Source organism: Atractosteus spatula, chromosome 13 (assembly GCF_055471065.1).
Source record: "Atractosteus spatula isolate fAtrSpa1 chromosome 13, fAtrSpa1.hap1, whole genome shotgun sequence".
NCBI classification, from domain to species: domain Eukaryota; kingdom Metazoa; phylum Chordata; class Actinopteri; order Semionotiformes; family Lepisosteidae; genus Atractosteus; species Atractosteus spatula.
The window spans coordinates 2,024,545-2,052,309 of record NC_142718.1 but is presented as its reverse complement, the minus strand read 5'-3'; the positions used below and the strand labels follow the sequence as shown (position 1 = coordinate 2,052,309).

Here is a 27,765-nt window from a genome sequence, read left to right as displayed (position 1 = left end):
GGGAGGAAGGGCTGGAATCTGGACGAGCAGGTCCGGGCGCCCCCCTCGCCCCAGGGCCGCTCGGCAGGCGGGGACTGGCGTCCGCCCAGACGCTGGAAGGGGTTCGAGGGGAGGGCGGGCGGAGAGGAGGCATCTGGGAAGGACGAGGGACGCCAGTTATTATTATTATTATTATTATTATTATTATTATTATTATTATTATTAAAGAAGCGCCTCTTGTTCTCGGTTATAAAAGCACTTCCAGGTAGTTCACACGGGTGTCCTCTGGTTCGTGTTTCGCTCTCGGTACTGAAGAAGTCCACTGGGTTGACTCCTACCGTCTGACTTTGAAACCTTTCTTGTGTTCTTAAGATGGAGTTTGCTTTTTAAATATGCGATACTGCCTTACAATAAACTTAATGTAAGAAACTTCCGACTTCCAGCTGTCGACAAAACACGAACCGAATTATAAAAAAGTCAGAGCGAATTGGATTATCAGCACAATGAGCGTGTCAAAACAAAGTATCTCAAAGCATTGAGACTGAATTCAATTTACAACGTTATAAATAAGCATATTCCATGCAACGGTCTTGGATGAGACTGTAAAAATATCTGCTCTGTTTTTTTTTTAATTTATTTATTTTTTTTATTTATGCTTAAATATCTGCTCTGTTTCATAGGTGGTACAGCTGCTCGTACGACTTTAAATCGAGTTTTGTCTAAAAAAACATTACGGAAGTAGGACGCAGTTTTGTTTGACGGACACGTTCCTCAGCCAATGAAACTGAAAGGACGTTGTCGCTCTCGGCCAATCGGCTTCCAGGAAAGGCTCTCAGCCGCATCTATCGGAGAAGGGGGAGGGGCGGTGACCTGTGTGTGATAGCATGACGGGAAGGTGTAGTGAAGTTAGCAAAAGTGGAAGTACTGGAGAATTTAATACTTGTATTCTGGGGAGCCTGCTGAAATGGGGGTCGAGGTAGATTTTAATTTGGCTGACGTCTTCTCTTACGAAAGCCTGGTTCACGCCGTAGCCGGATCCATGGTGAGGGATTTTGGGGGCTGAATTGGAGCTGCTGTCCCGTGTGCTCATGTCCACACAGCTGGGGCAGTGTTTCCAGGTGTCGCGGTCTGCGTGGAAATGTTGTTGTTGTTGTTGTTGTTTTTTTTAAGGTTCGTGAAAGGATGGCCGGACGGGTCTCCACCTGTCCCGGGTGGCGATTTAGCTGGCTCGCAAATACACCAAAAACAATTAAAATAAATAAAAATAGTTGAAAGTAGTTTAAAAAAAACGAGGAACGTGCAAACTCCCGGTCACGCGATCCTCTTTTTTATCCCGGTTCTGCTTGTTACAGGCGAGCACGTACCTCTCTGAACGTCGGCGACTACGAGCAGTGATGGGCTTCTGAGTTCCTAAAACGAATATAAATAAGGGGCTGGCAGGTTCGGAGGGGTCGAGGATTAAAACATGTTGGATTTCCCCGGTGAGTCGAGTTCCTATGGGAGGAGTCCGGCCTGTGACCCTGTGTGCTCTCTCTCCCTGCGCAGGGCAGTGTGACGGCCATGACAGTCTTCTTCCCCTTGGACACGGCCCGCCTGCGCCTGCAAGGTAACAGCTCGCACCCCAGGGGTCCCCAGGCCAGCCGGGTCGATAGGTCACGCGATACTCCAGGGGTCTCCAGGCCAGGGGGGTCGATAGGTCACGCAGTACCCCAGGGGTCCCCAGGCCAGCGGGGTCGATAGGTCACGCGATACCCCAGGGGTCTCCAGGCCAGGGGGGTCGATAGGTCACGCAGTACCCCGGGGGTCCCCAGGCCAGCGGGTTCAATAGGTCATGCGGTACCCCAGGGGTCTCCAGGCCAGCGGGTTCGATAGGTCACGCAGTACCCCGGGGGTCCCCAGGCCAGCGGGTTCAATAGGTCACGTGGTACCACAGGGGTCCCCAGGCCAGCCGGGTCGATAGGTCACGCAGTACCCCGGGGGTCCCCAGCCCAGCAGTGCTGTCCGTATTGCTGATTATCATGAAAGACCAAGTGGACTGGGGCTCCCCAGAACCAGGGCTGGAGACCCCTGATTTAGGGTGACCTATAAGACTGTGACCTGTGATGACCCTTTGCCAGTTGAGGTAGCAGGAACCTCTTACAGTCCTCCTGTGGTCCAGAGTGACTGAAGGCACAGCCATGTGACACGTGACACTGTTTGGAATGGAGAGGAAGACACAGGGGCAGCGTTTCAAAACAGAAGTTTTACACAAGGCTCCCTCCCTTCTCCTCCTCCTCCTCCTCCTCCTCCTCCTCCTCCGATCCTCCTGCTTTCTTCTCTCTCTCTCTCTCTCCGCAGTGGATGAGAAGCGGAAGGCCAGGTCCACTCCCGGTGTCCTGACGGAAATCATCAGGGAGGAGGGAATGTGAGTCCGTGTGTGTCTGCTCTCCAGGGCGAGGGGAGGGGGTGTGCGGAGTTTAAGGCGCTGATGAATACAGGAAAGGTGACACCGCAGAGCCTGGCTCAGCAGCCTCCCGATCCTACTGGCTACTTTCCGGAGAGTGCCAGGGCATTGACTTGAATAGCATGGACTAGGTCACCCGTTGCAGTCCCCCACCACCCTTTGTGTAAAGAAGCACATCCTGCCTCAGATGCACTTAAAGGCACCTCTGTCAGTGTGGGTCCTGTAGAAGTCCACTGGGTTGCCTTTTGCTAGTGACCTTTAAGGATGTGGATTCACTGATGTGAGATCTTTTGTGATGGGACTGCAGGCATGCCTGAACACCAAAAAGCGGATGACAGATGATTCACTCTCGGCTTGATCCGGCCCTCGCAAGGTCTTCCTTTCTGGCACCAGTTAAGGGGATTTTTGGGAACGAGCGGTTTTTAAGGTCGACGGGCAGGACTCTTTGTCAGGCTGTCAGAGACTCGTAGGTGATGCAACAGCTGATTGGCTGGCTGGACTGGGTACCTGGCGGGACAGGAAGTGTCTTTGTCAGGCTGTCAGAGACTCGTAGGTGATGCGACAGCTGATTGGCTGGTTGGACTGGGTACCTGGCGGGACAGGAAGTGTCTTTGTCAGGCTGTCAGAGACTCGTAGGTGACGCGACAGCTGAATGGCCGACTGGACTGAGGGCAGGTCATGGCAGGAAGAGGAAGTGTCTGTTTTTGCAGGCTGTCTGGGAGGTGATAGTGAAAACGACGTGTTCTTTGCATTTCCCAGCCTGGCGCCCTACAGAGGCTGGTTCCCAGTCATCTGCAGCCTCTGCTGTTCCAACTTCGTCTATTTCTACTGCTTCAACAGCCTGAAGGTCGTTTGGATCAAAGGCCAGCGCTCCACGCCGGGCAGAGACCTGCTCATGGGCATCGCGGCAGGTATGGCGCCCCCTGCCTGCCTCCAACATGCACAGCACATAGCAGACCTGCAGGGAACAGTTATAGGGTTCCTGGGGTGCGTGTGTTTCAGAGGGGGGATTAGATTGCTGCTTGACCTGATGAGCCCCAGCTGGAGAAAGAGGTGCACGCTCTCAGCCCTTGACCTCTGACCTCTGACCTTTATCCACTCTGCAGGCGTGGTGAATGTGCTGATGACTACGCCACTCTGGGTGGTCAATACCAGGCTCAAACTGCAGGGGGCGAAGTTCCGCAATACTGACATCAGGCCCACACACTACGCTGGTATACTGGGTAAGAGTTATCACTGCGATGGAGGGGCAGTTGAATCGCTAGCGCAATGAGACCCCAACACTGCCAGTCACAAACCCCTCCAGCAGTACAGGGGGCTGCAGTGAAGTGAATACGTGCACAACTTTGGCTGCATTTCTCAGAAATGACTGACTGGTGTGCTTTGGTTTAAATCTGGACTGACCACTGACCAGTCCTCATCCTGGATGGCTGGTCAGTGAGTCTGCTGGTCTGGTTTACATAGCAGCACCTGCAGGATCAGGATTGGTCAGTCCTGTTGCAGACACACTGACCAGCCCTCCAAGACCAGGACTGGACAGCCCTGCTGCAGACACACTGACCCCTCCAGGACCACGACTGGACAGCCCTGCTGCAGACACATTGACTGACCCCTCCAGGACCAGGCCTGGACAGCCCTGCTGCAGACACACTGACCCCTCCAGGACCAGGACTGGATAGCCCTGCTGCAGACACACTGACCCCTCCAGGACCAGGACTGGACAGCCCTGCTGCAGCCACACTGACTGACCCCTCCAGGACCAGGACTGGACAGCCCTGCTGCAGACACACTGACCCCTCCAGGACCAGGACTGGACAGCCCTGCTGCAGCCACACTGACTGACCCCTCCAGGACCAGGACTGGACAGCCCTGCTGCAGACACACTGACCCCTCCAGGACCAGGCCTGGACAGCCCTGCTGCAGACACACTGACCCCTCCAGGACCAGGATTGGACAGCCCTGCTGCAGACACACTGACTGACCCCTCCAGGACCAGGACTGGACAGCCCTGGGTTTTGGAACAGGCCCCGTGTGTCATGGCCTCAACGCACTGGCCTGTATGGTCATCTCAGACGGTCGGCAGACCTCTCCCCACTGAGCCCAGAAGAGCTGAGCCTGTCCCTCTCCTGTCTTTCCGCCACCTGTGTCCCTGGCGCTGCAGACGCCTTCAGGCAGATCGTGCGGGCGGAGGGGGTGCTGGCGCTGTGGAATGGGACGCTGCCGTCTCTGCTGCTGGTGCTGAACCCCGCCGTGCAGTTCATGATCTACGAGGGGCTGAAGAGACAGCTGACGAGGGGAGCGCACAGAGAGGTGAGGGCGAAACCGGGAGACTGGCAGAGGCTGGCGCACTGGCACGCTGCCTGACTGGCACGCTGACTCGCTGCCTCTCTAGCACAGAGACTGACTCACTGCCTCGCTGGTACAGAGACTGGCGCACTGCCTGACTGGCACAGAGACTCACTGCCTCGCTGGTACAGAGACTGGCACGCTGCCTGACTGGTACACTGACTCGCTGCCTCTCTAGCACAGAGACTGGCACACTGCCTGACTGGCACAGAGACTCACTGCCTCGCTGGTACAGAGACTGGCGCACTGCCTGACTGGCACAGAGACTCACTGCCTCGCTGGTACAGAGACTGGCACGCTGCCTGACTGGTACACTGACTCGCTGCCTCTCTAGCACAGAGACTGGCGCACTGCCTGACTGGCACAGAGACTCACTGCCTCGCTGGCACGCTGCCTGACTGGTACGCTACCTGTCACATTGTCTGGTGCACTGCCTGACTGGCAGAGACTGGCACACTGCTTGACTGGCACACTGACTCACTGCCTCGCTGGTACAGAGACTGGCGCACTGCCTGACTGGCACAGAGATTCACTGCCTGATTGCTTGACTGTCACACTGGCACACTGCCTGACTGGCACAGAGACTCGCTGCCTCGCTGGCACACTGCCTGACTGGCACAGAGACTCGCTGCCTCGCTGGCACACTGTCTGAGTGGCACAGAGACTCGCTGCCTGACTGTCACACTGCCTGACTGGCACAGAGACTCGCTGCCTTGCTGGCACACTGACTGACTTGTACACTGCCTGACTGGCACAGAGACTTGCTGCCTGACTGTCACAGAGACTCACTGCCTCGCTGGCACACTGCCTGACTGGCACAGAGCCTGGCGCTCGGACGCTGACGGGCGCGCTGCCCGCGGGCGGTTGTGACTGACCACTGGCCGCCCTCGTCCCTGCTCCTGCAGCTGCTCTCCCTGGAGGTGTTCGTGATCGGCGCCGTGGCCAAGGCTGTGGCCACCACCGTGACCTACCCGCTCCAGACGGTGCAGTCCATCCTGCGGGTGAGTGACCGCGCGGCCGGCCTGTCCTCTCTCCTGTCCCCCCCCCCCCCGGTCTCTCACGCTCTCCCTGCTCCTGTCTCAGTTCGGGCAGCACGCCCAGCCGCAGGGACGCCGTCTACTGGGAGGTCTGCGCAGCACCGTCCACCTGCTGAGCCAGAGAGTCAGGTGAGTCAGCCGGGGGACTGACCGCACTGCAGGGGGGTGTGGGGAGTGACCGCACTGCAGGGGGCAGGGGGAGTGACCACACTGCAGGGGGACAGGGAGAGTGACCGCACTGCAGGGGGGTGTGGGGCAGGGAGAGTGACCGCACTGGGGTGGGTCAGCCTGGAAGAGTGAGCGACCCCCCCACAGTCATTCCTCCATTTCCCCTTCCTGCCCCGGCAGTAGCAGCGCACTCCATGCATGCACGGCCTCAGTGTGTAAGATAACACGGCAGCCATCTTGGATCAGACACCCTGAGACACAGCTGGACACTGGAGCGCCGCCCCTCTCTCTCTGTCTCCCGCGCAGGAAGCAGGGCATCCTGGGACTGTTCAAGGGGCTGGAGGCCAAGCTGCTGCAGACCGTCCTGACCGCCGCCCTCATGTTCCTGCTCTACGAGAAGATCGCCGCCGCCACCTTCAGGGCCATGGGCTTGCGGAGGACCGTGCCCGGCCGCTGACGCCCAGACGCGACGCCGGGGGGGATCCTGGGAAGAAAGGGGGGCAGGTGGCGGGCCCTGATTGGTGGAGAGCAGCTCCGCCCCAGGCAGTGGCGGATGGCGCGAGGACGGCGATGTCTGGGCCGGCGGGTTAACGTCTTTCTGCCTCGCACACCCCCCCCTACGGGAGCTGACTCTGGGGGGGAGAGGGAGGTGGCGCTCGAACTGCTCGCTCGCTCGTCACCCCGAAATGAAAGGCGCCCCCTACGTCCCAATAAAAGGGGTGCCGGTCCGGCGCTTCGGACCTGACGCCCGACTCGCTGGCTCTTCCTGTTCCCTTGCTGCTGTGCCGACGGGCGGTGGGCGGCTGGGGAGGACGCTCCTGTCCCAGCGGGAGCCAGAAGGGGGGGGGGGGGGCGCATCTTCGTCCTGGACGGAGAGCCGGGGAGGAGGGAGGGCCGCTCGGGCCCGTGGCGCTGTCCCTGCTCCTCGCCCCGCCAGCCCACCTCTGGGGTGGAACTGGAGGCCTGGGGCCTGCGCGGAGGCAGAAGCCAGCGGTTCAGACCGCGCCTGCAGGTCCCTTGGGATCCAGCGGGATCCACTGGGATCGGCTTCGACAGCACGGCCCTGGGGGCTCGGTTCCGAGAAGTCGGGTCGCTACGTCCGGCTTCAGAGATAATTCTTGCCGTCCCGCCGGGCCAGGTGGGTCTCTCAGCCACGGCGGGGTCAGACGGGCGTTGCTCAGCGACGACCGGGCTTTCCCAGGACACCCTGCCGTATCCTGGCGTGAAGGCGCTCGAAGCTTCTCTCCGGGCCGTGCAGTTCCACCTTCCTGCCGCCAGGCGGAGCCCTCTGCCCGCAGTCGGTGTCAAGTTCGGAGGTTCCTGCCTGCATTGTCCCAGATGGGGGAATTTGCTTTGCAGGAAGGTGAAACCTGGCTTTTAAAAGACAGTACGAAATAATCTGAATGAATTAACGAATAAAACAAAAAAACAGGCATGCATTCAATGGAAAACAAACCAGCAGCTTTAAATTATTAGTCGAAGTTCGCATGATGAAAAAACTAAAATATCGGTTGTCCGGATTAAGTTGGCTAATAGTCCAGGGAATAAAGGATAGTTTAGTTTTATGGCACTTGAATGTGGGTGTTGTGGTTGAAGTGGACACGCAGATGGAAAGGGGGGGTCATGACGCTGGGTGATTATATTGGCTTGTGTGGGGTAGATGTCTGCCTGCCTGGTACCCCTGCACCCTGGGTCAGAAACGTTTCCACCCCGCTGCTGCCGTTCACTCCCTGCCTTGCATGTGTACATTTTATTTTGTGATCCATTACAAACGGATCTTGGGTTCGTATCTGTCTGTGTGGAGTCTGCACGTTCTCTCCGCCGTTCGTCCCTAAAGGTAAATAATGCCACTGCACCCTGAAGTGCGGTCACGCGGCGTGTCCGACGATGTTATTGTCGTTTTACAAACTGCAGCAGGTGCGGCTGACCGGGCCAGCGAACGAGATGTCTGGAATAAATGGTGAGATGACCGATACCTGTGCTGTGATTTTCCTCTGTCTCTTCTCTTAGCTCTCTGTCCTTTACAGCTCCTCCTCTCTCTGAAGACGAGGGAAGCGCAGCCAAATACAGCTGGGTTATTGAAACATATGTAAGATAAATACGCACAGTATGTAAACATCCCATCTGAGTGACTATGCAGATTCTGCATACAACACGTGCAGCTATAAGCACGTTTTTCACATATTTGAAGCTGACGATAAAAATATACAGTACACTTGGGTACTTTCTCAACATCTGTACTGCAGCATTTGCCATGACGCCTGTTTGCTTCCTTCCAATAACTCGGGAGCGGACCGAGCGAGGCGCCCCCACACCTCCGCTGTCTCACGCCTGCTGCTAAAAGTTGGAATCAAAACCTCCTCGCTTCCCATTGGCCAGCACCGTAGCGAACCAGTTGCCGCAGCGCCCGCTGATTGGTGCAAAAGCCAGGCTGCCGAAATGGTCCTGCGCTGTGATTGGACGGCGCCAGGCGTCGGTCACAGGAAAAACTAAAAAAAAAAAAGTTGGTCGCGGGGGCGCAGGCGAAGGAGCGGGATTGGCCCGTCGGCGACGTCAGTCGACCCGGTTTCTGCCCGCTGATTGGATGATCTCGGCTGCGGAGGCGGGTGGAGGAGGGGTGGACGGGAAGGGGGAGGGCTTTCCGGTCTAAGTTCAACATTGTAAATCGGAAGCTAGTTTTGATAGTGGGTAGGGGAGGGGGGTGAGACAACCCTGGACGAAAATACTGCTTTATAAACATTAATTCTCTTAACAGCTGAGCACCCACAATAAGGCAACTTTCGGTAACGCTCTCCCGCCGGCTGGAAGCCCGTGGCCTGTGACATGTCTGTGTTTTGAACGGGAGCTGGAACATAACTGCCCCAGTCTTATCTGGCGGCGGTGATTGTGAGAAAAACCTGCCTTTTCATTTTTTATTTTTTTGTTCCAACGCCACCTCGCTGTCGAGAAATGGGCCGCAGGGAGCGGTGCCTGCGCGCAGCCCGCCAGGTGAGTCCGTGTCACCCCTGCGGGGGCGCCTTGTCCGTGTTACTGTAATCCTGAGTGGGGCGACGCGTGGGGAGGGGGGCGGCTGGTCAGTGTCGCGACAGGCGCGGCGGGAGGCTCACCCACCCATCTACCCCCCCCCTCGCCTCCACCTCCACCTCCACGCCCGCGACAGCGAGCCCAGCTCCGGGGCGTGGAGTCCGCAGTGCGCTGCTGGCGGCGGTGTCCCCGGACAGCTGTCGTGTCTCCCTAACCCCACCCCCCCCCACCCCGAGCGCCAGGTGACGGGGCAGGGCTCGGGTCCGCGGGGACCATGTGCTGGTCCGCCCGTCTCCCGGGCGGTGTTCGCGAAGCCGGGAGTGCAGCGCTGTGGTGCTGGACCGTGCCGGAGGGAGACCCCGGAGGGCCGGTTCCGTCCCGTGTGCTGGGCGGCCTCGGGAGGCCGTCTCCGTGCGAGCTGGGCCCGACACACCCGGGCCTGGAGCCTCCTGATCCGATAGGAGACAGGGGGCTCGTCCCGGACCCGGTTCTGATCTCCTGGCTGGAGGTCTTGTCCCGGACCCGGTTCTGACATCCTAGTCACTGGGAGGACTGGTCCCGCAGGCCGACTGGAGCTCCGGGGTGGTTCAGGAGGAATTTGGGAGCCCCCCCCCCCCCACAACCCCCCTGTGAGCCTGGCCAGTGCCTGGAAGGGAGACTCCTGGGATCAACTGAGGCTGCTGCTGGGAGAGGTGTTAGTGGGGCCAGCAGGGGGCGCTCACCCTGCGGTCTGTGTGGGTCCTGATGCCCCAGTATAGTGACGGGGACACTACATTGTAAAAAAAAAAATGGTGCTGTCCTTTGGATGAGACGTAAAACCGAGGTCCTGACTCTCTGTGGTCATTAACAATCCCAGGGCATTTCTCGAATAGAATAGGGGTGTTACCCCTGTGTCCTGGCCAAATCTCCCCCCTGGCCCTTACCAGTCATGGCCTCCTAATAACCCCCCTCTCTGAACTGGCTCCATCACTCTGCTCTCCTGTGAGGAATTATTAGCGGGAGGTGTGTCACAGGGAATGGTGTCCCCCCTGCACACTTCCTGCCGGGGGGGACAGGTCAGCACGTGTGGCCGGGAGAGGCCCGTGCCAGTGGATCGCGTTCCACTGGGAGCGGGGCGATCTCTTCTGCTGAGAGGGATTTTTTTTTTTGGGCTGAAAGCCACCAGTGGTTTCCTCCGTCAGACCCGGAAGGGTGCTGCAGCAAAGGGGAGATGGAAAACGCAGATATTTCTGCGAGCGCGGTGCTGTTCAGATAAGGATGTGGGCGTTCCAGCAAACTAGGTCAACCCCGGTGTCTAGGGATTGGCTGCAGTCCCTAATTAATCATGTGTGAATCTTCGTCAGCCTGTAGCTAATAGTTTTTGCTTTTTATAAGTTTTGTGTGTGTGCTGTCATCTGTGACGAGAGATCCTAGGGGATGTTTCGGAGAAGAGGACAGGGACCCACTTTCTTCTGTGGTTGATCCCAAGCTGTCATCCAGCCTTGTCCTGAGGGGATCCCAGGGAATTTTTCTGTTGCATGGCTGGGTAGTTTGCTCCAGACCCCCCACTGCTCTTGGTGTAAAGAAAACTACCTCCTGTTTCCAGTCCTGAATATTCTGTCCTGTCCAGTCCTGAGGTCTTTGACACTGAATACCTGTAGTTTTCCCTGTTTGAGGTTCAGAAGATTCTTTCACGATCCAGGATCGTAGATCTGTGTGTCGGGATTCTGTAACCAGCTGACCTGACGGAAGAATTCCTTCTGGAGCAGGAATGATAAATAAAACCTGCACAGGATTCTCGATGTGGGTTTAACCAGAATCTTGCACAACTGTGACATGACAGCTCTTGACTTGGGTTGATTCCACTTTCCACAGCCTGCCACAGCGTTGCGTCGGCCTGTTTTTACACTTTCCACAGTGTGGGAATAAGGGAATTAACGAGACGTTAACACCTTCATGCAACTTGTGGTCTGACACGCACGCACACGCATGCACAGTCGGGGGGTGCTGATCCTGTAATTCCTAATCCCTGTGTTTCTCTTCACCCCCTGCAGTGAGCAGCGGTCCTGCTGAAATGGAAATACCCAGATTCCCCGCACACAGGAAGTAAAGCAGGTATCGCCCTCCTCCTCCTCCTCCTCCTCTGTCTGCTTCTCTTCTCTTCCTCTTATTGTACCTGGTGTGTTCTCTTCCCCCTCTCTCTTGTTCCTCTTCGCCTGCCCGATATTCTGCGTGTCTCTCCGGGGGGGTGAAAGTGGAGCGCTCCGGGCGGGGGGGGGGGAGGGTCAGACGTTTGCATTCCGATGGAGCCGGGATGGGAATATGGTGTCCGGAGGGGCTCAGGCCACTGTGGTGTTGAGGAAGATTGGACCGTCGGGTCCAACAGGGCTCTGTTAGACACCACCATTGTGTTGAATTAGAGGGATCTGCAGTGTCCAGCAGGGCTGTGGTCAGCATCGTGTTGAACCAGACTGGACCACAGTGTCCGGTGGGGCTGTGGTCAGCATCGTGTTGAACCAGACTGGACCGCAGTGTCCGGTGGGGCTGTGGTCAGCATCGTGTTGAACCAGACTGGACCGCAGTGTCCGGTGGGGCTGTGGTCAGCATCGTGTTGAACCAGACTGGACCGCAGTGTCCGAGGGGTCTGTGGTCAGCATCATGTTGAACCAGACTGGACTACGATGTCCGGTGGGACTGTGGTCAGGATCGTGTTGAACCAGACTGGACCGCAGTGTCCGAGGGGCTGCGGTCAGCCTTGTGAATCGTTAGACCAGAGTCCAGCTGGCAGAGCCTGCAGTGCCTGTGGCGGATCAGAGCTGGGGAGGTGAGGTCAGTGTGCTCCGCCTGGTCCGCTCCCGGCAACGGTTCTGGGAAGAGGGAGCTTCGGAGGAGGAGGGCATCTCCCTGTAAGACAACCCCCAGCCCCCCCCGGGCGCTTCTGCGTGAAAGGGGCAGGAGTGTGTGCGCGCCTGTGTGTGTGCACGAACAAAAGAATGAGGTTACGTCCGGCGTCCCCTGCCAGGAGAATTACCTCATCCCGTCCCTCCCTGTCCTGTCTGGGTCTTGCCGGTCGCTGCTGAGCGGAGAGCTGTTCTCCCCCCCGTTCTGGGAGGCACTCGCAGCGCTGGACAGGTCACGGGGATCCCCTCCACCCCCACCACCGGGGTGTACCCCCACCTGGGTGATGCTCCAGTCCGCTCCCCCCGCACACCAGCTCCCAGTGGGGAGGAGGGCAGAGTGATGGAGCCAGTTCAGAGAGGGGGGTCGGGAGTGTTGATCTGAAATGTGAGCCAGCTGGACGGAGGTCGTTTCCGATGGGGATCTCCTCTCCGGAGTTGAGGAAAGGCCAAGATCTGACAACGTCCAGGGCTCTTCGAATTATTCCAGGGATCTGAAGGCGAGAGGGTGGAACTTTAGTTGTGGATGAGCTTGACGTGCGTGCCTTCCTTCAGCTCCTCTGCACATCTGGACAGGGAGTGTTACCTGAAGGCACACTATGGCCCGTTCCGGGTCGGCGGTGATCCATCGGTTCCTCTGTTGCTGTGTTTTTGAGGCCTCCCTGCTGGTGACTGGGGATCGTCTCGGGAGGGCGGTGTCGTAACCCTGCCCGCGGCAGGAAGAAGGGCGAGGCACTGCGGGCGGGTTCTGACCCGACTGGGACTGCTTCCCCATTCCCGCCGCCCGCCGCGTCTGGCGGAAAGCGAGGGGGCTCTCGCGGGGGTCCCCCCGAGGCCGAGTCAGGACGGAGCGCCGCCCTGGAGAGGGAGGAGGAGGAGGAGGAGGAGGAGGAGGAGGAGGAGGAGGAGGAGGAGGAGGAGAGGTCTAACTGGAAGACCCGCACAGTGCTGCCATGTGAAAGGGGGTTCAAGTGGGAGCTCCAGGAGGGGTGCTTTTAAAACCGAGAATGTCAGTTTGTGTTTTGGGAGGGTACATCTTTGCACAAAGAGTTGCGGGAGAGTGGAACAAGCTGGTAACTACAGGAGAGACGTTTAAAACCCAGGACTGGGGACAAAACGTCTTTAGGGAGCAGATGTCACATGATATTTTGATGTCTCGTCTGATGGGCGCCATGATTGGATGATCCCAGAGTAGAAAAGATGAGCCAAACTGAGCCGCTCGTAGACAAGGTCGAGTATTTTGTATTTCTGCCCCCCCCCCTCGCCCGCCTCACGTGCATCTCTCTTCCTTTATTTTTCCCCAGGTCTGCCCGTCGCCCACCCTCCGTCACCCTGGCAACCGCACCCTTGCCCATGGGGGAGGAGCCGGGGCCCGTCGCCATGGCGGTCGCCGCGGCGCCGGGCTCCGCCCCCAGCCCGCAGAGCGAGGCAGTGACCAACGAGATGCAGGAGCTGTCGCTCCAGCCCGCCCCCAGCCTGCTGCCCCTCCGGGAGAGGAAGAACGGTGAGTGCTGTCCGGAAGGCTGCGGTCATCGTGGCGCCAAGGGGACCCTTTGGCCCTGTCTCGGCCCCCACCCGCAAATTGACAAGTTAACCCCCCCCCCCCAGCCCATCCCAGTGTCAGATCCAGATCCGTTGTGTCCGCAGGGAGCCTGCGGCTGGACTCTGCCGGACGCAGGGCTGGGTGTCGGTGCCGCGCTGCAGGAGAGCAGAGGGAGGGGCGAGGGAGAGGAGGAGGAGGAGGAGGAGGAGGAGGAGGAGGAGGAGGAGGGGGGGGGGGGGAGCAGGGGTCGTCGGTAGCGAGAGGTCAAAGGTGGCCTGGAATGCAGGTTCCAGGCGAGCTGCTGTTTGTTTTGTTTTTTTTCCCCTTCCTGTTTGCGTGTTTTTACTTGTCGGTGAGAGGGAATGCGGGAGAGAGAGTGGGTCGGCTTCGGATAGCGCAGGGAGGGGCGAGGAACACGCTTGCACACACTCGCACGCACTCACACTGGAGCACCGTCTCCCCGCCCAGGAGCGCACAGATACGGACACGCGCGCGCGGGGCCGGACTGTTCCTGCGCTGGGAGGGAGAAGTAGGTGCTGCTCCGGTCTCCGGTCTCCGGTCTCCGGTCTCCTGGCTCCGCAGGCGCAGAGATCACCCCGCGCCCTGCTGGACGATCGGGAGAGGAGGGGGGGGCGGGAGAGTCCTGGCTCCCGAAGTTTGGTTCAGGAGCTGCCTTTTTTTTTTTTGTTTACTTGGTTGGCTTTATTTTTTATTTTTTGCCTTTCCCCCGTCGGAACGTGTATATCCCGAAAGGAATAATTAGGAGCAAGGGACTCATGGCCATCTGCTCAGGTAGGGGGGTCTCTCTCCGGCTCTCTGTGCAGCCGGGACTGGCGTGTGGGGAGAGTACTGGGGTGTCATCCAGGTGGGGTGGAGGGGATCCCCATCGCCTGTACAGCGCTGTGAGGGGAGGGTCCGGGAGGGGGGTGTGTTAAGTGTCAGGAATGTGTTATTATTTAAAGCCAGAGTCAGGGCAAGTGCTGGGCTGTCCCACGCGAGGCGGCAGCTCTGCTCCGTCCCGCCCCAGTCCTGCGCTCCTGCGCTCCTGCGCTCCTGCGGAGACGTCGAGATTTCAGGTGCTGGGGAGTGGCGTGGTGATTGTATTTATTGCCCTCGCAGTAGCAGAGCGCGTGGCGCCAGGGCAGCAGGGGCCCGTCGAGTGGCACAACATGCGGGTTCGGTCTGGGCCTCTTCTGCGGGGCTGTAGGTCACAGCAACCTGGGTGGGTGTGGGTGTGGTCAGGGCTGGCGGCAGTGTTTGTTGAAGCCGATACCTCCAAAATCAGGACGGGAGACGCCGCTTGACACACAGGGCGGCGTTGCTTGCTGGGATAGACTCCGGCTTCCCCACGACCCTGAATTGTGCGAAGTGTTTAGACAGTAGGCGAAGAGGATGATCAGTAGTAATAATAATAATAATAATAATAATAATAGCAGTCATGTTTTCTGTACTGAAGTTGTCTCTTGATTTGGATCTTCGAGAATCTTGGGGCGCCTTTCTGAACAAGAAGGGCAGCTTCCTCGGCACCCCGTCTCAGGACGGGCGTGAGAGGTGTTCCCCTGCTGGCTGGGACGTTGCGGCTCGCTGCTCCCCTCTCGCTCAATTGCATAACCCCCAGAACCCCAGAACACACACACACACACACACACACACACACGTCCGCGGGATCCGGAGATCGGTGCCAGCGGCTGGGCCCGGACCTGTGGCAGCAGCGGAATTCAGAAGCGGTTTGATCCGGCGGGCGGGGGAAGAGGGGGGCGGGAGCCTGCGGATTTCGGGTTTCCTGGTCCGGGGAGAGGTCCCGACTCGGTGAGCTGCCGGGGGGGCGCAGGAAAGCTCACAGCGCCCTTCTCCCTGGGTCGTGCAGTGGCTTAAGAGGCTACAGACAAGAGCCCGTGCAGCTCGTTAGACTGCCAGTGGCTAATTAATCCCAGGATCTCATCCAGCTCTTTCTTGAGAGAAGCCAGGGTATCGGCTTCACGCATGTGGCTGGGCAGCTTGTTCCCAAATCCCACCACTCTTTGTAACAAGAATGTTGTTCGTTTTCCTGGACAAACCTGGGGACTCGTCTCCAAAGAGCGCTTCCGGTCCCGGTTAACCAGTAGCCCCCAGGTGGGAGACCTGCGGTGGGACTGTGGAGCGGTGATGGTTGCAGAGGGAACTCTTCTGCTGATCTGGGGGAAGTACGCAGAGCTTGGTGTGTGTGTGTGTGTGTGTGTGTGTGTGTGTGTGTGTGTGGATGGGGGGGTGGGGGTTGTGCAGAAAGCTTCAGGTCCTGTCACCCAGGCTGCGCTAAGGTGGGCACGGCCCGAGCAGGGGGAGGCGAGGAGCTCATCGCTTCCCAGGCGCGGGGGCCGGAGCTCCGGGGCCCGGTGGGAGAGAAGGCGCTAGTCATGGCCGAGCCGCAGGCCCGTTAAAGATTATCCAGACCGGGAACTCCGGCTCGGGGGCCCTGTCTGCCCGGGAGAGCCGGACGGAGAGCCTCGGCTTCCGAGGAGAGCTGCAGGCTCCCAGCCCCGCTCTCCTCCGACACCTCGCGCCCGCGGCTCCGCGGTTCCCCTGAGGATGGCGCGGCCGGGAAGTACAGCCCGGGGTGTGGACTGGACCCACCGCTCCTCTCGCACTTTGCCCCCACCCCCGCCGTTGTTCCCTGGAAGTGTTTGCCGAAGGCTGTTCCCCCCCCCTCCCCGACACACACACACCTCACCGCGGGCCGGGCAGACAGACGGGCCATTCAGCCTCTCTGCCTGATAACGCCGATGGGCTGATCGCTGTCCCGCGCCAGGGGGAGGGGGGGAACTCCGCTCCCTGGATCACCTCCCGCTGGCAGGATGTGTGCGTGTGTGTCGCTGCTCGCCCGGGGAGGCGGAGGAGGGCTGCTGGCGTTGCAGGAGTAGCTGTACCGGCAGTAACAGGTACATGAGCAATGGAAGCAGTCAGAGCTGGAGGGCTAAGCAGAACGCTTTCATCATTACAGCAGCAGCAATCCGTGCTGCCAAAATAATACTTGCTGCAGAAGTGTTGCACCAGGAGGGGTCTCAGTTGCTGGTGTTGCACCAGGGGTACTATTGCACCAGGAGGGGTCTCAGTTGCTGGTGTTGCACCTGGGGTACTGTTGCACCAGGAGGAGGGTCAGTTGCTGGTGTTGCACCAGGGGTACTGTTGCACCAGGAGGAGGGTCAGTTGCTGGTGTTGCACCAGGGGTACTGTTGCACCAGGAGGAGGGTCAGTTGCTGGTGTTGCACCAGGGGTACTGTTGCACCAGGAGGAGGGTCAGTTGCTGGTGTTGCACCAGGGGTACTGTTGCACCAGGAGGGGTGTCAGTTGCTGGTGTTGCACCAGGGGTACTGTTGCACTAGAGGAGTGTCAGTTGCTGGTGTTGCACCAGGGGTACTGTTGCACTAGAGGAGTGTCAGTTGCTGGTGTTGCACCAGGGGCAGTGATAGTTGCACCAAGCAGGCTGCACAGTGGTGTGCAGGAGACGCGCTGCAGCTGACTGGCGCGGCCGAGGAGGTGGAGGGCTGATGGGAAAGGATGTTTCCTGGGGGCAGTGTGGGTACTCCAGGAGCAGTCTGGTGTGGCTGGGGCTGCTGGGGAGGTGTGTGAGGGATCTGTCGCAATCGTGTCGAAACAGCTCGGTGGGCTGGGGCGGCCCTGCTCTGTCGAGACAGGTCGAGGCGCTGTCTGTGAATTCCTCAGCGAGAGCAGCGCAGGCTGGCGTCTCCTGTATTGCTCTCCGGAGGCCGGGGGCAGTCAGGGTGCCCTGGGGGGGGGGGGTCTGTGGATAAAACCTCAGCCACGCCCCCCCGGCCAGGAGCAAGACCCCAGGCACAAGCACAGCACAGTTGGCGTGAGTCGTGGCCTGTGAGGCATCACCAGGGCAGGCTATCTGAATGACTGATTTTAGTCACACCAGCTATAACTGTGTGCAGCCATGCTACTGCTGCTGCTGCAGCTGGTACTGAGGGACCAGTAGGTGGCACTCTGAGCCAGAAGCCCCAAGCCCATGCCCCGGTATGGTGACTGGGGACACTGTGCGTTAGGAGGTGGTTTGCTTGAGATGGAGCTGTACATCAGGAGAGGATGAAGTGAATCATCTCCTCTGTGCATGTGAAGTGCTGTCAGGTTGGGATGGAGTGTGTTGAATTATTTTTCAGATGGGTTGTAATGCTTATTAATTGACCCCCCCGCCCTGCTCCCCCTGCACAGTGGCCATTCTGCACCAGGGTCCCCAGCTGGGAGACACACAGTGGCCATTCTGCACCAGGGTCCCCAGCTGGGAGACACACAGTGGCCATTCTGCACCAGCAGCCCCACCTAAACACCCCTACTCTTACAAACGGTGCCCTGGTGTCTTTAACAACCAAGTAGTCAGGCCCATGGTTCTACAGGTCACCGTAGGGACAGCTCCACCTGCTGCACAGCGTCTCCATCTCATACTGGGGTATTCGTTTGGAAACTCCAGCCCCCTGACTTCCAGTGCAGGACAGAGGGGCCTCTCTAACTCTCCCCTTGGAGGGCTTAGCAAAGAGTCTGCTGCCTGTTGCTCAGGGGTGCTCTCTGGTGCTCAGCACAAGAACTGCGAAAGCAGTAGGAGCTACTGGTTTAGAACATGGTAGGCTGGCAGTTTGCGAGAAGGGTGCGTCGTTGGGTCGTGACCCTAACGTCCTAACTGATTGTGCTGTATGCAAATAAAATCCCAAACGGATTTCTGAAAAGCCAGGGTGAATAAGTTAGAGGATGTTTACAGTTAAAAATTCAGCCTTTCACTGAGGCCCCCTGCTGTAGATGCACCGACTGGCGGGACTGGGGATCCCTGCTGTAGCTGAGAAACTAAAGAAAGCGGATGAAAACTCGTCTCGTTCTCAGCTGGTGACGTGCTTGTCAAATCCTGGCGGAGGGGTAATGCGTCAGAGAGGTCGAGCTGCTGGCTTTAGAAAGCAGAAATCTCGCCAGGGATCCTGCTGCAGCTGCACACGGGCCTGAGGTTTGCATTAATAGGTGCGATGTAGGGCAGGGGTTCAGAATCAGGCATCAGGGGCACCCTAGGGGTCCTAAAGGTCTGTTCAGGGAGTCTGTCCCCAGAAAAACTTAGAAGGGCTTAGATTAAATGACGGCGATCGTGCAGGTATGTGTATCGTGCACTTGTGTTCTGAGCAGCGGGGGTCTGTGGTACTGAGGGACCCGGAGAGGAGGAGGCTGACCCGTCTCTGAGCCTTTTGCATGGTCCGTTTGGACCTCAGCACGTCAGTCTGATGTGCCAGGGGGAGACGGGGCACAGGGGTTCGAGGTCAACACCGACCTCAAGAGAAGGGGGGGGCGATCAAGAGGGGTCCTGGCTGAGGTGTGTCAGTGTGTGGGGGGGAGTTTGAAGAGGGGTTCTGGGTGAGTGTGTTGTGCGAGGGGGAGCTGGGGCGCGGGGGTGCGAGGTCAGAGCAGACTGCAGGAGAAGGGGGGAGGGAGGCGTGTTTGCCTGCAGGCAGGAATATCTGTGAGTAACCCGAGCCCGTGCTTGTACAGTTGACACCGAGCTCGATATAGACGGCAGGGCCAGCTGGCTTTGCTATTTAAAACTGTGAGCCCATCTGCAGTCGGGTGGTGGGGGGGAGGGTTTCAGCATTCAGGGGGAGCTCAGCTTGAGACTTGTTAACCCCCCGGACGGCCTCTGGGTTACGGCGCCCCCCGGAGGAGGAGGAGGAGGAGGAGGAGGAGGAGGAGGAGGCTTCCTGCCGCGTTCCGTGTGGATCTGACCAGCGAGTCGTGCTTGAACGTCGTGGCCTTGCCCCCCGTGTCAGAGGGCTCGCTGGTCCGCTGTCCTTCTCCGAGACGCTGGCAGGGCAATAAAGAGAGAGGAAGCAGCTGTGAGCGGATCTGCGAGACGCCGTGAGGGGCGCTGCGCCTGAAGGGCTTCGGCACGCCGCGTCACGCCGAAAACGGTCCCCCTGCCTGCCTGCCCGCCTGGCTTTTGAAAACGGCGGTCCCGTCTCTGCTGTAGAACTCAAACGCCAGCCTCTCGCTCTCTCGCCCGCGCCCCGCAGACGGCAGTGCGCCGTGCTCCGCGCCTCGGTCCGCACCGTTCCGGCGCGGCGAAGAGCCGGTGTCCAGGCTGCCCCCGCAGGGGCGCGTGCTGCGGAGGGAAAGCCTGGAGAGGAGCGCCGCGGAGCGGGAGTCTCGCCAGGCTCTGCTGGGCCGCTCCCAGGGTGGGGGGGTTGGGGGGCGTGCCCTGCTCCGACCTCTCCCGAGCGGGGATCGCGTGTCGCAGCAGCTGCGGCTCCCACACCCGCCCGCTCGGTCTCGGCGTGCGCGCTCCTGCCTCGGTGCCAGCCTGCCCTGCCCTGCTGCCCCGCTGCCCCTCCTGCTGTCCCGGCCCGTTGCTCCGGCGGGGACGGAACCGGCCCGTGGCGGGGCTCCCCGGACCTCAGTGGACCAGGACCTCGGGGGGCTCGTCTGTTCCTCCTCCTGGACTCGGCAGCTGCCGTCGCTGAACAGCCTGGCGTCTGAGATCTTGTTATTTCTGTGCTGGCAGCTGTCGCCCCTGTGCTGAATCAGTCCGGGTGCGCTGCCCTGCGCTGCGCCTGGATTCCTCTCTTTTTTTCCTTGCTTCCGGGCGTCTCGAGGAGGTGGGATTTGTGGAATGCACTGTCCACACGAAAGCGTGTTTTCCTGTTTGGTACGGTGAGGAATTCTTTCATTGATCGATCGATCGATCAGTCAGTCAGTCAGCCCGGCTGGGACCTGCCCCCACTGCTGGAGCGGAGCCAGGATCTCCTCGAGTGACGGTTCCCGTGCCAGAGTGCTTGCAGATATCCGAGTTTTCCCTGGAAGTCCCGTCGGCCGTTCCCTGAAGCAGAGAGAGCAGCGCCTGCACACCCAGAGGCGGTGGGGGGCGAGGCTGGCTGGAGGGAGGAGGGGTGTCGCCGGGGCGCAGCACGGACCCCCCTCCCACCACCCGGCGTGCCCCTTGTCCGGATTGCTCCGAGGAAAGTCGCCCGTGCCCTACACGGGGAGTGGCTCTCACCCCTGTCGCCCGTTTTCCCCTGATCCTGTGGCGGAGCCTTGTATCGACGTTGAAGTGTGGTTTTGTGCGTGCTCGCGCGTGTGTGGGACCCAAACGGACCCCGTGTGACCCCGCGACATCGTGACCCCAGGAGGCTGCGCGGTCCAGGACCTGAACGCCGCCCGGGACGCCGTCTGAACACAGCGGTTCAACGCAGCAGGAGCGGTTGGAGACTGTTTTGAGTCTATCCCATGTCTGTGTTTCTATAATCCGTGCGTCTGCAGTCGACGCTGGAACATGACTTGTGCGCCGGTCCTGACCTGCGTTTAGACTTTTCCGTCTCCAGTCGAACCTGTCACCGGGCCGCCTCGTGAACCCCGCTCGGGAGGCCGACTTGCTCCGGGCATGCTGGACACGGGTCCCAGGATGCGGATCGAGCCCGCCCCCCTGGGGGCTCCCCCACCCATCGGGGGCGCCCCGGAGAAGCGGCAGAGGCGATTGGGCTACAGCAGACACGCCTACCACAGCCTGCGGGAAGGTGGGGCTTGTGCTGCACGTGCTCAGTGGAGGCAGTGTTGAGACGCGGTGTCGGTTTGTGCCGTGTGCTTGTCATGCGTCCTTTCCCTTCTACCCACTGTGGGGAACGGACAATCGCGAGTTAGATCCTTTCCAGAGACTCGCATGGACATCGCTTTGTCAACAAGTCGCGTTTCTGGTTCGAGGTCCGGCCTCGGCGCGACTGTCCCCACTTTTTCTAGTCTTTTGGGTTCAGGCTACGGTACCTCAAGAGGGACAAACCTACCAGGGCGGTGGAGATGCTGCCAGCTGTGCTCCGCTCGGGAGGAAGCACAGATGGGTTCTGGGCCTTGTTGCCATCTTGTGTCTTAATCTTTCGATAAGATAACTCGACGCGTCTCTCTTGGCAGCAGGGGGTTTCTTGTCTATTTTTTAAAGCTTAGCTAAGAGGAAATGATTCAAACAGCTGGTTCAGGCGTAACCTGAGGTTTCTTCAAACGTGTTTTTGAGTGGGCCCCTGCTGCCTCTCTGACGCGAGGGCTTCGTGGTTCTTGGGTTTCTGCGGACCTGGAGTCGGGTTTCGGGCAGTGAGGGAAGTGGGGGGGTGGAGGCAGAGCGAGGGAGAGATCCCCACGTTTTTTTTCCCGGAATGGAGACTTTATCTGTGCCTGGAACTGCGCCGGCATACCCAGCGCTTGTCCGGTCATGATCAGCATTTCGGGGGGCGATCAAGAGGGGTTCTGGGTGAGGTGGGGTGTCAGTTTGGGGGCGATCAAGAGGGGTTCTGCGTGAGGTGGGGTGTCAGTTTGGGGGCCATCAGGGGAGGGTTCTAATGTGAGGTGGGGTGTCAGTTTGGGGGCCATCAGGGGTGGTTCTGGGTGAGGTGTGGTGTCAGTTTGGGGGCCATCAGGGGGGGTTCTGGGTGAGGTGGGGTGTCAGTTTGGGGGCGATCAAGAGGGGTTCTGGGTGAGGTGGGGTGTCAGTTTGGGGGCCATCGGGGGGGGTTCTGGGTGGGTGCGCAGAGCTGTGCTTGCAGCCCAGTGAGCTTGTGCTGTCAGACCTGTGGGCTCTCTCTTCACTCGGCACTGAGCTCAAGGCTGTTATCGCCCTGCAATCTCTGACGCCCAGCAGCAGAAAAACAACAACAACAACAGCAGCAGCAAAATAAAATTAAAAAAAGACCCCTCGGGCAGGCGCAGAGGGAGTGGGTGCACTTCGAGCCTCTGCGTTTCCTCCTCTGTGTGCTTTTGTCTTGCTCTCGTCCGCCAGTTCCGATCCATTCCCCCCCCCCCCCCCGTGGCTTGGCCAGCTCTCAGGTAGCGGTTCTGACCCGCTGTCTCAGCGGTGGGGGGGTATCAGCTCCCCATGCAGCTCTGCCCATCGGGCTTCAGAAGGTTGCGTCGCGCTAAAGAACTTCCCCCAGCCCGTGCCACTTCCTTCTGGCAGCCGTGTCCCAGCATTAAGTGTCCAGGAAGTGGCAGAAGGTTCTAGGCCAGGTGGTCGGGGGGGATCGGTCCTGCCAGCCGCCCCTCGTTTCCAGCCTTCAAGTTCTAAAGTATCCCGGGCTGATGGCTGGATTAGGTTTCTTTCGTCCCTTTTCGGCGTTATTGAAGCCGCAGGTCCCTGGGTTTCCTGTTTTTAGCGCCTCAGGGCGGTGCTTCTCAGCCCTGGTCCTGCGGAGCCGCAGGGCCATCTCCTCGTTCCCCTGAGCCTCTTCCCGACTCTGTCGCATCAGGTGCTCCTCACCGGCGGCCGCGCAGCCGAGCAGCCGAGCAGTTGGCGGTTTCGGATTTACTGCTTCCTGCAAGACCGCCACCCCTTAAAAGAGCAACCGAATCCTGAAGGTGACCCCCTTTTTCTCCCGGTGCCGCGGCTCAGACCCCCTTTCCCTGTCCAAACCCCCCACCCCCACCCCCATCAAGGACTGGGGGGGGGGGGGGGGGACTGGGGCCGAACCCCCCTCCTGGCTGCCACGACTTCCTGTTTTGAGTGACGCGGAAGTGGTTCTTCTTTTTTTCTGTTTTTCCTCCCCCCCCCGCGGCGAGGTTGTGCAGAATCGAGAGGAGGAGGAGGAGGAGAGAGAGAAAAACCCACGAGCAGCAACAGCAGCAGCAGCAGCAGTGTTGAGCAAATCCGAGAAACAGGAAGTCGACCGACTGTCGCCGCCCCTCGGCTCTCGCTCTCTTGTCGTCTCGGAGCGGAGCGGACGGGAGGCCGACTTCGGGTGGCCACTGCTCAGCCCGCTGCTGCGTTCTCAGGCCGAGGCCCCTCCTGCCCCTCCTGCTCCGCACGTCCAGAAAGCGGGGCGCAGGAAGGCAGGCGGATCGAGGGGCGCCGCGTGGGTGCCGTTCGCGCTGGCTCACCCTCTTCCTCTCTCTCTCTCTCTCCCCCCTCCTCATGCAGTCCTGCAGCTCAAGCTCCAGCAGCGCCGGACCCGGGAGGAGCTGGTCAGCCAGGGAATCATGCCACGTAAGTCGGGGTGCCGCCTGCGCCCGTCTGGGGGCCCCTGCCGTTCTGGGGGTGCTGAAGGAGGGGAGGGGGGTGGGGGCGGTGCCGTCAGCTTCCTAACTGGCTCGGGCGGTTCAGTTCCTGTGCTCTGCGGTCGAGGGGCAGGTCGGTGCCCTGCGTGTGTGTGCGTCCGGCCGGGCCCGGCTCGCCCCCCGAGCCCGCTCGGCTTGGAGCGGCCCGGTTCGGCTCCCTGGTGGGTGCGAGCGCCGTTCCTGAGGCAGCCGGGTGGGTGTTGCATCAAGGCCCGGTCCCGCACAGCAGAGCGGGATCAGACGGCGTTTCCTGTGTGCCGGGTCGTCCCCGGTCCGGTCCAGTTGCAGCGCACCTCTGCACGGACAGTAGTTGGAAACGGCTTGGCACTGGTTCTGGTTCCTGCCTGGGCTTGAGTGCAGCTTGGGCGAGTCCAGCTTGCGTTGCAACAGGGAGATACCGTTTCGCCCGCTCGGCCCGGTTGCCAGGCAGGCCCGGCGGTGTCTGGCGTGGGTCGGTTCTGTGCCACAGCGGTTGGCATTTGCAGCCCAGTTCCTCAATCCGCCGAGTTCCCGTTTCCGAGCAGCTCGGGTTCCTCTCCTTCGTCTCCGGAGAGCCCGCTCCCTGCCGCGGGCCAGGCGGGTCTGGGTTCTGGTGACCCGGTGTGTCGTGTCTGCTCTCGGCCCGAGGGGAGCCCTGCGGTTCCGTTCAGGGTGCAGCCTGCACACAGAAGCAGAGCTGACGGCGCGTTTTCACTGTCTGTTTCTGCTGTTGGGAGCCGCTGTGGGCTCAAGTCAGCAGCCAGATATCAAGTGTGACGGAGGAGGTAGATGAAACATGGAGGACAAACTGCAGGGGAAGTGGAAGTGTGTTTAAAGGTGCGAACAGAAGGCAGCTCTTTACCCAGAGGGTGGCGGGAGCGTGGAACAAGCCTGGCTTGACTGCTACCCTGGCTTCTTCCAGGAGACAGCTGGATGAGATCCTCCAGTCCGGACGGGTCTCCGATCGGCAAGCTTCTTGCTTGCGCCCTGCTGCGCGGAGGGCAGAGCGCAGAGTGGGTGGGTGGGTTGGTGATGGGGGGGTGTTCCCGAAGCAGGGTATTCTTGAACACGCCCGGATAGTCGATTTCCGGGAGCCGCGCCGGTCCGGTTTCAGTTCGGGCCCTCGGCTGCGTGGCGAGGTGTCCCTGAAACCCCAGAGCCCGATCGGGGCCCGCACAGCGGCTGGGAACGCCGGCTCGGGTGGGGGGCTGCCTTTCCGCGCCTCTCGGTGAAAGGAGGAGCGAGCGCGGAGCATGCCCTCCCTGCGCGCCTGCGGCTGCCGCTGTTGACCACCCATCACGCCGTTCTGGCCGACTGCGTCAGAGCCGAGCCCCGTCTCTCTCTCTCTCTCTCTCGTCACGGCACCAGCGCAGTCCGGCAGCGGGAGAGGAGGAGGCGGGTGCCCCATCGGCGGTTCTCCCCGCTCCCCTCGACCTCGGCCATCGATCCGATCGCTCGTGGCGATGGGTGGGCGAGGCGCGGTGGTGTGAGGGAGCGCGCGGCCGACTGGGGATCCCGGCAGGGAAACGGCTCTCCTTTGAAGTGGCGTTGTGTAAAGTCGGCGAACGGGGGCCACTTCCATTTTCGTTCTGCGAAAGTCAAGGCGGCGTTTCTCTCTCGGAATCCGCCTGACGGAGGGGCCTCCAGGGCTCGAGACAGGACGCAGATGAGAAGTCGTTGAGCCGAGCGTTGAGCGTTCGATGTGTCGGGCCCGTTGGGTGGTTAGTAAATGAATTGATCTGAGTTTCTCGTCCCGCTTTTTCGTGAGAGAGAGAAGCGAGGGCTGGAACAAGCTGTGACCGCTCGTTCCACACTCCCACCACCCTCTGTGTAAAGAGCTGCCCGCTGCCCCCCGGTGTGAAGTGCATTCCGGCCGAGTTTCCGCCTGCGGCCCGTCTGGAAAAGAGGAGAAGCTCCTGGTTCCGGCCTGCGTGGGGTCCGCGCTCATGGACGGGTCATCGCTGGGGAAGCTCCAGTTGAGGATCTGAAATGGGGAACCGCTGAGGCGATGGGGGGGGGGGCTGTGTGTGTAAGTTGGGGGGGGGGGGGGCGGGGACTCGGCACAGTGGCCTGGTCCTCTCGCCTGCACTGCTGGAGAGAGGCCTCGCCTGTAAGGAGTAAGCCAGCAGTGGGCGATGAAGATGGGCGGCGCAGTGGCGGAGAGGTTAGCGTTGCTGCCTCGCGACGCTGGGGCCCCGGGTTCGATTCCTGGCCGCTGTCTGTGTGGAGTTTGCATGTTCTCTCCCGTGTCCACGTGGGTTTCCTCTGGGTGCTCCGCTCCCCCCCCCCCCCCACGGTCCAGAGACAGGCTGGTGGGATCATTCTGGACTAACGGGCCCTGGCGGGAGTGCGTATCTGCCCTGTGATGGACTGGCGTCCCGTCCAGGGTGTGGCCTTCCCCGAGCCCGTTGCTTGCTGGGGTAGGCTCCAGCTCCCCTGCGACCCTGAGTTGTTTAAAGAGGTTCGAGAATAATAGATAAAGAGGGTGTGCATCCACACACGCGTGTGTGCGCGTCTCTCTCTCTTCTGAACCCTGTCGCAGCGTTAAGTGTTTAGTCTCTCTGCTGAGCTCTGACAAGAGGGTCGTCAGTTTCACGTAGTGCAATGGGCTCGCGCACAGATGAGCCCGAATCGACCACAGAACCCCGCGGTTCTGGGGGTGCGCCGTCGAGGAGGGGGGCTCCCTGTTCGGAGCAGCCCAAACATCGCCGCGGCAATTTCCGGGGGCTGGGTGAGTGTGCGAAGAAGCCCAGGGGTCAGAGGTCAGAGGTCAGGCCCCCGGCAGACCACACGCTACTCTATGGTTCTCAGAATCCTCGATTTCCCCCCCAAGATCCCGAACCCTCAACCCCTCCCTCCCCACTCCGGAGGCTCAATTATAGCGATTGAAGCCGCCACACAAGTAATGTTTCTCCGCAGGGCTGTAGGGCAGCCGAGAAACCTTTCAGCTTTAAGGCTCGGGCGACGGCCTTGGCAGATCATTAATCTGTTGTGGGCTGGGCTGCCTTTTCAAAACAGAGCTCTTTCTCCGTCATGGTCCGGGAAACGGGCTCGGAAGATTTCACTTCCTGTTTCAGAGTGAGAGAGAGAGAAAGTGAGTGTGAAAACGAGAGAGAGAGAAGGGAGGAGGAGGAGGGGGGGGGGAGTCTGGTTATCGCGGGTGCGAGCGCTTCTGCTCTCTCTCTTACTGTGCAGGAGGAATTGGAGAACTAGCCCGGCCGAGATGGGGGCTGGGTGGGGGGGGGCTCGGGGAAATATTCTTAAAAGTGTCGCTGGTGTGCGCGGGAGGGGTCAGTCCACAACGGCAGAAAGAGAAACACAAGGGAGGCGAGCGCGGTGTCCGCTCGCTAGTCCAAAGAGTGGCGAGACGGAGGCGGTCAGCCAGCCGGGCCGGCTGGACAGTCCCTCTGCACCCTGCTGCTCTGACCCAGGGGCTCGTCGGCGGACTCGTGGGGTGGGGGGTCATGGGCTCGTCAGCTAACGAGGCTCGGGCTGCTTGTGTTGGCTTGGCGGTGCTGCAGGGAGGGAGCCGGAGCAGGACGGGCGCGATGTCAGGTAAGGTGCTGGGTTTCCATTCTGGATGCGGCCTCTCGGGGCGTCAGGCTCCGCAGGGGTGATCTGGGAAGAGGGGGGACCGGTGGTGTTGGCTGGGGGGGGCAGGGCGGGAGGCAGGCAGGGCTGCCCCTCTGGCAGCGTTGGGGGTGGGGGGGGGGGGAACCGGCCACTGAGTGATTGAGGAAGCGGATCAGGAAAGGGAGTCTGACAGATAAGGGTCAGAGTGATTCTGCGCTTTTATGTTTGAAGAGAAAGGGCAAGCCGGCAGAGACACGGGCGTATGTGGGAGTCACCCCCCCCCCCCCCCCCGCGTGCACAAGGGCGCCTCCTGCAGGGCGTCGGCAGGAGTGCGGGCCAGGCGTTTCGGCGTAGGAGGAATTTGAAACGGGTCACCTCAAAACCTGTCGCTTTTCGTCCTGCTGGCCAGATGCAGTGCTAGGGGTGTCTTCGGCTTCCCGATGTCTGAGCGCCCGCGCGCGCCTGTACCCAGCCTGGCGCAGGCCCGGGAGTCGCTGTCTTGCTCGCGGTCGGCACTGCGGGGGGCATGGTGTGGCCCCGGTGCTGTACAGGACGCTCTCGGTGTCCCCAAATGGCCGGAGGTTTTGCTTTGAGCGGTTCCTGCTTTCGCTCTGTCTCTCGGTCGCCACGCGGTCCGTGTGTTGTGCACAAGAACAGTCGGTGTGTCTGTATGAACCCCTCTCTCTCTCTCAGTGCAGTGTTCATGTACTGGAGTGTCCAGTCAGTGTGTGTATATTAACCCCC

General features: G+C 60.2%; 2 protein-coding genes across 6 annotated transcripts in view; both read left to right on the top strand.

Moving 5' to 3' along the window:
- The first annotated feature begins 838 nt into the window (after nucleotides 1-838).
- On the top strand, nucleotides 839-7,944 carry slc25a17 (solute carrier family 25 member 17). 2 transcript variants are annotated; one of them, XM_088929952.1, is made up of 9 exons: nucleotides 839-1,021; nucleotides 1,525-1,585; nucleotides 2,317-2,383; nucleotides 3,182-3,333; nucleotides 3,529-3,645; nucleotides 4,584-4,732; nucleotides 5,674-5,769; nucleotides 5,852-5,934; nucleotides 6,280-7,944. In XM_088929952.1, exons 1-9 carry the CDS (start codon nucleotides 944-946, stop codon nucleotides 6,428-6,430), a joined length of 954 nt encoding a protein of 317 aa, XP_088786078.1. In that variant the 5' UTR covers nucleotides 839-943; the 3' UTR covers nucleotides 6,431-7,944. The 2 variants fall into 2 exon arrangements, with proteins under 2 accessions (XP_088786078.1, XP_088786079.1); XM_088929953.1 differs by having other exon boundaries at nucleotides 868-955.
- A 914-nt stretch (nucleotides 7,945-8,858) lies between these two features.
- mrtfab (myocardin related transcription factor Ab) overlaps nucleotides 8,859-27,765 on the top strand; it is a 32,935-nt gene continuing 14,028 nt past the window's right edge. Inside the window, exons 1-4 of one of the 4 annotated variants that reach the window (XM_088929947.1) lie at nucleotides 8,859-8,961; nucleotides 11,031-11,091; nucleotides 13,178-13,377; nucleotides 23,333-23,398. In XM_088929947.1, coding sequence (XP_088786073.1) covers nucleotides 13,227-13,377; nucleotides 23,333-23,398 — 217 coding nt within the window. In that variant the 5' untranslated portion in view covers nucleotides 8,859-8,961; nucleotides 11,031-11,091; nucleotides 13,178-13,226. Of the gene's footprint in view, nucleotides 8,962-10,761; nucleotides 10,780-11,030; nucleotides 11,092-13,177; nucleotides 13,378-14,000; nucleotides 14,209-20,688; nucleotides 20,952-23,332; nucleotides 23,399-27,765 lie in introns of those variants that run through there. The other 3 variants (XM_088929948.1, XM_088929950.1, XM_088929949.1) reach the window with 3 other exon arrangements.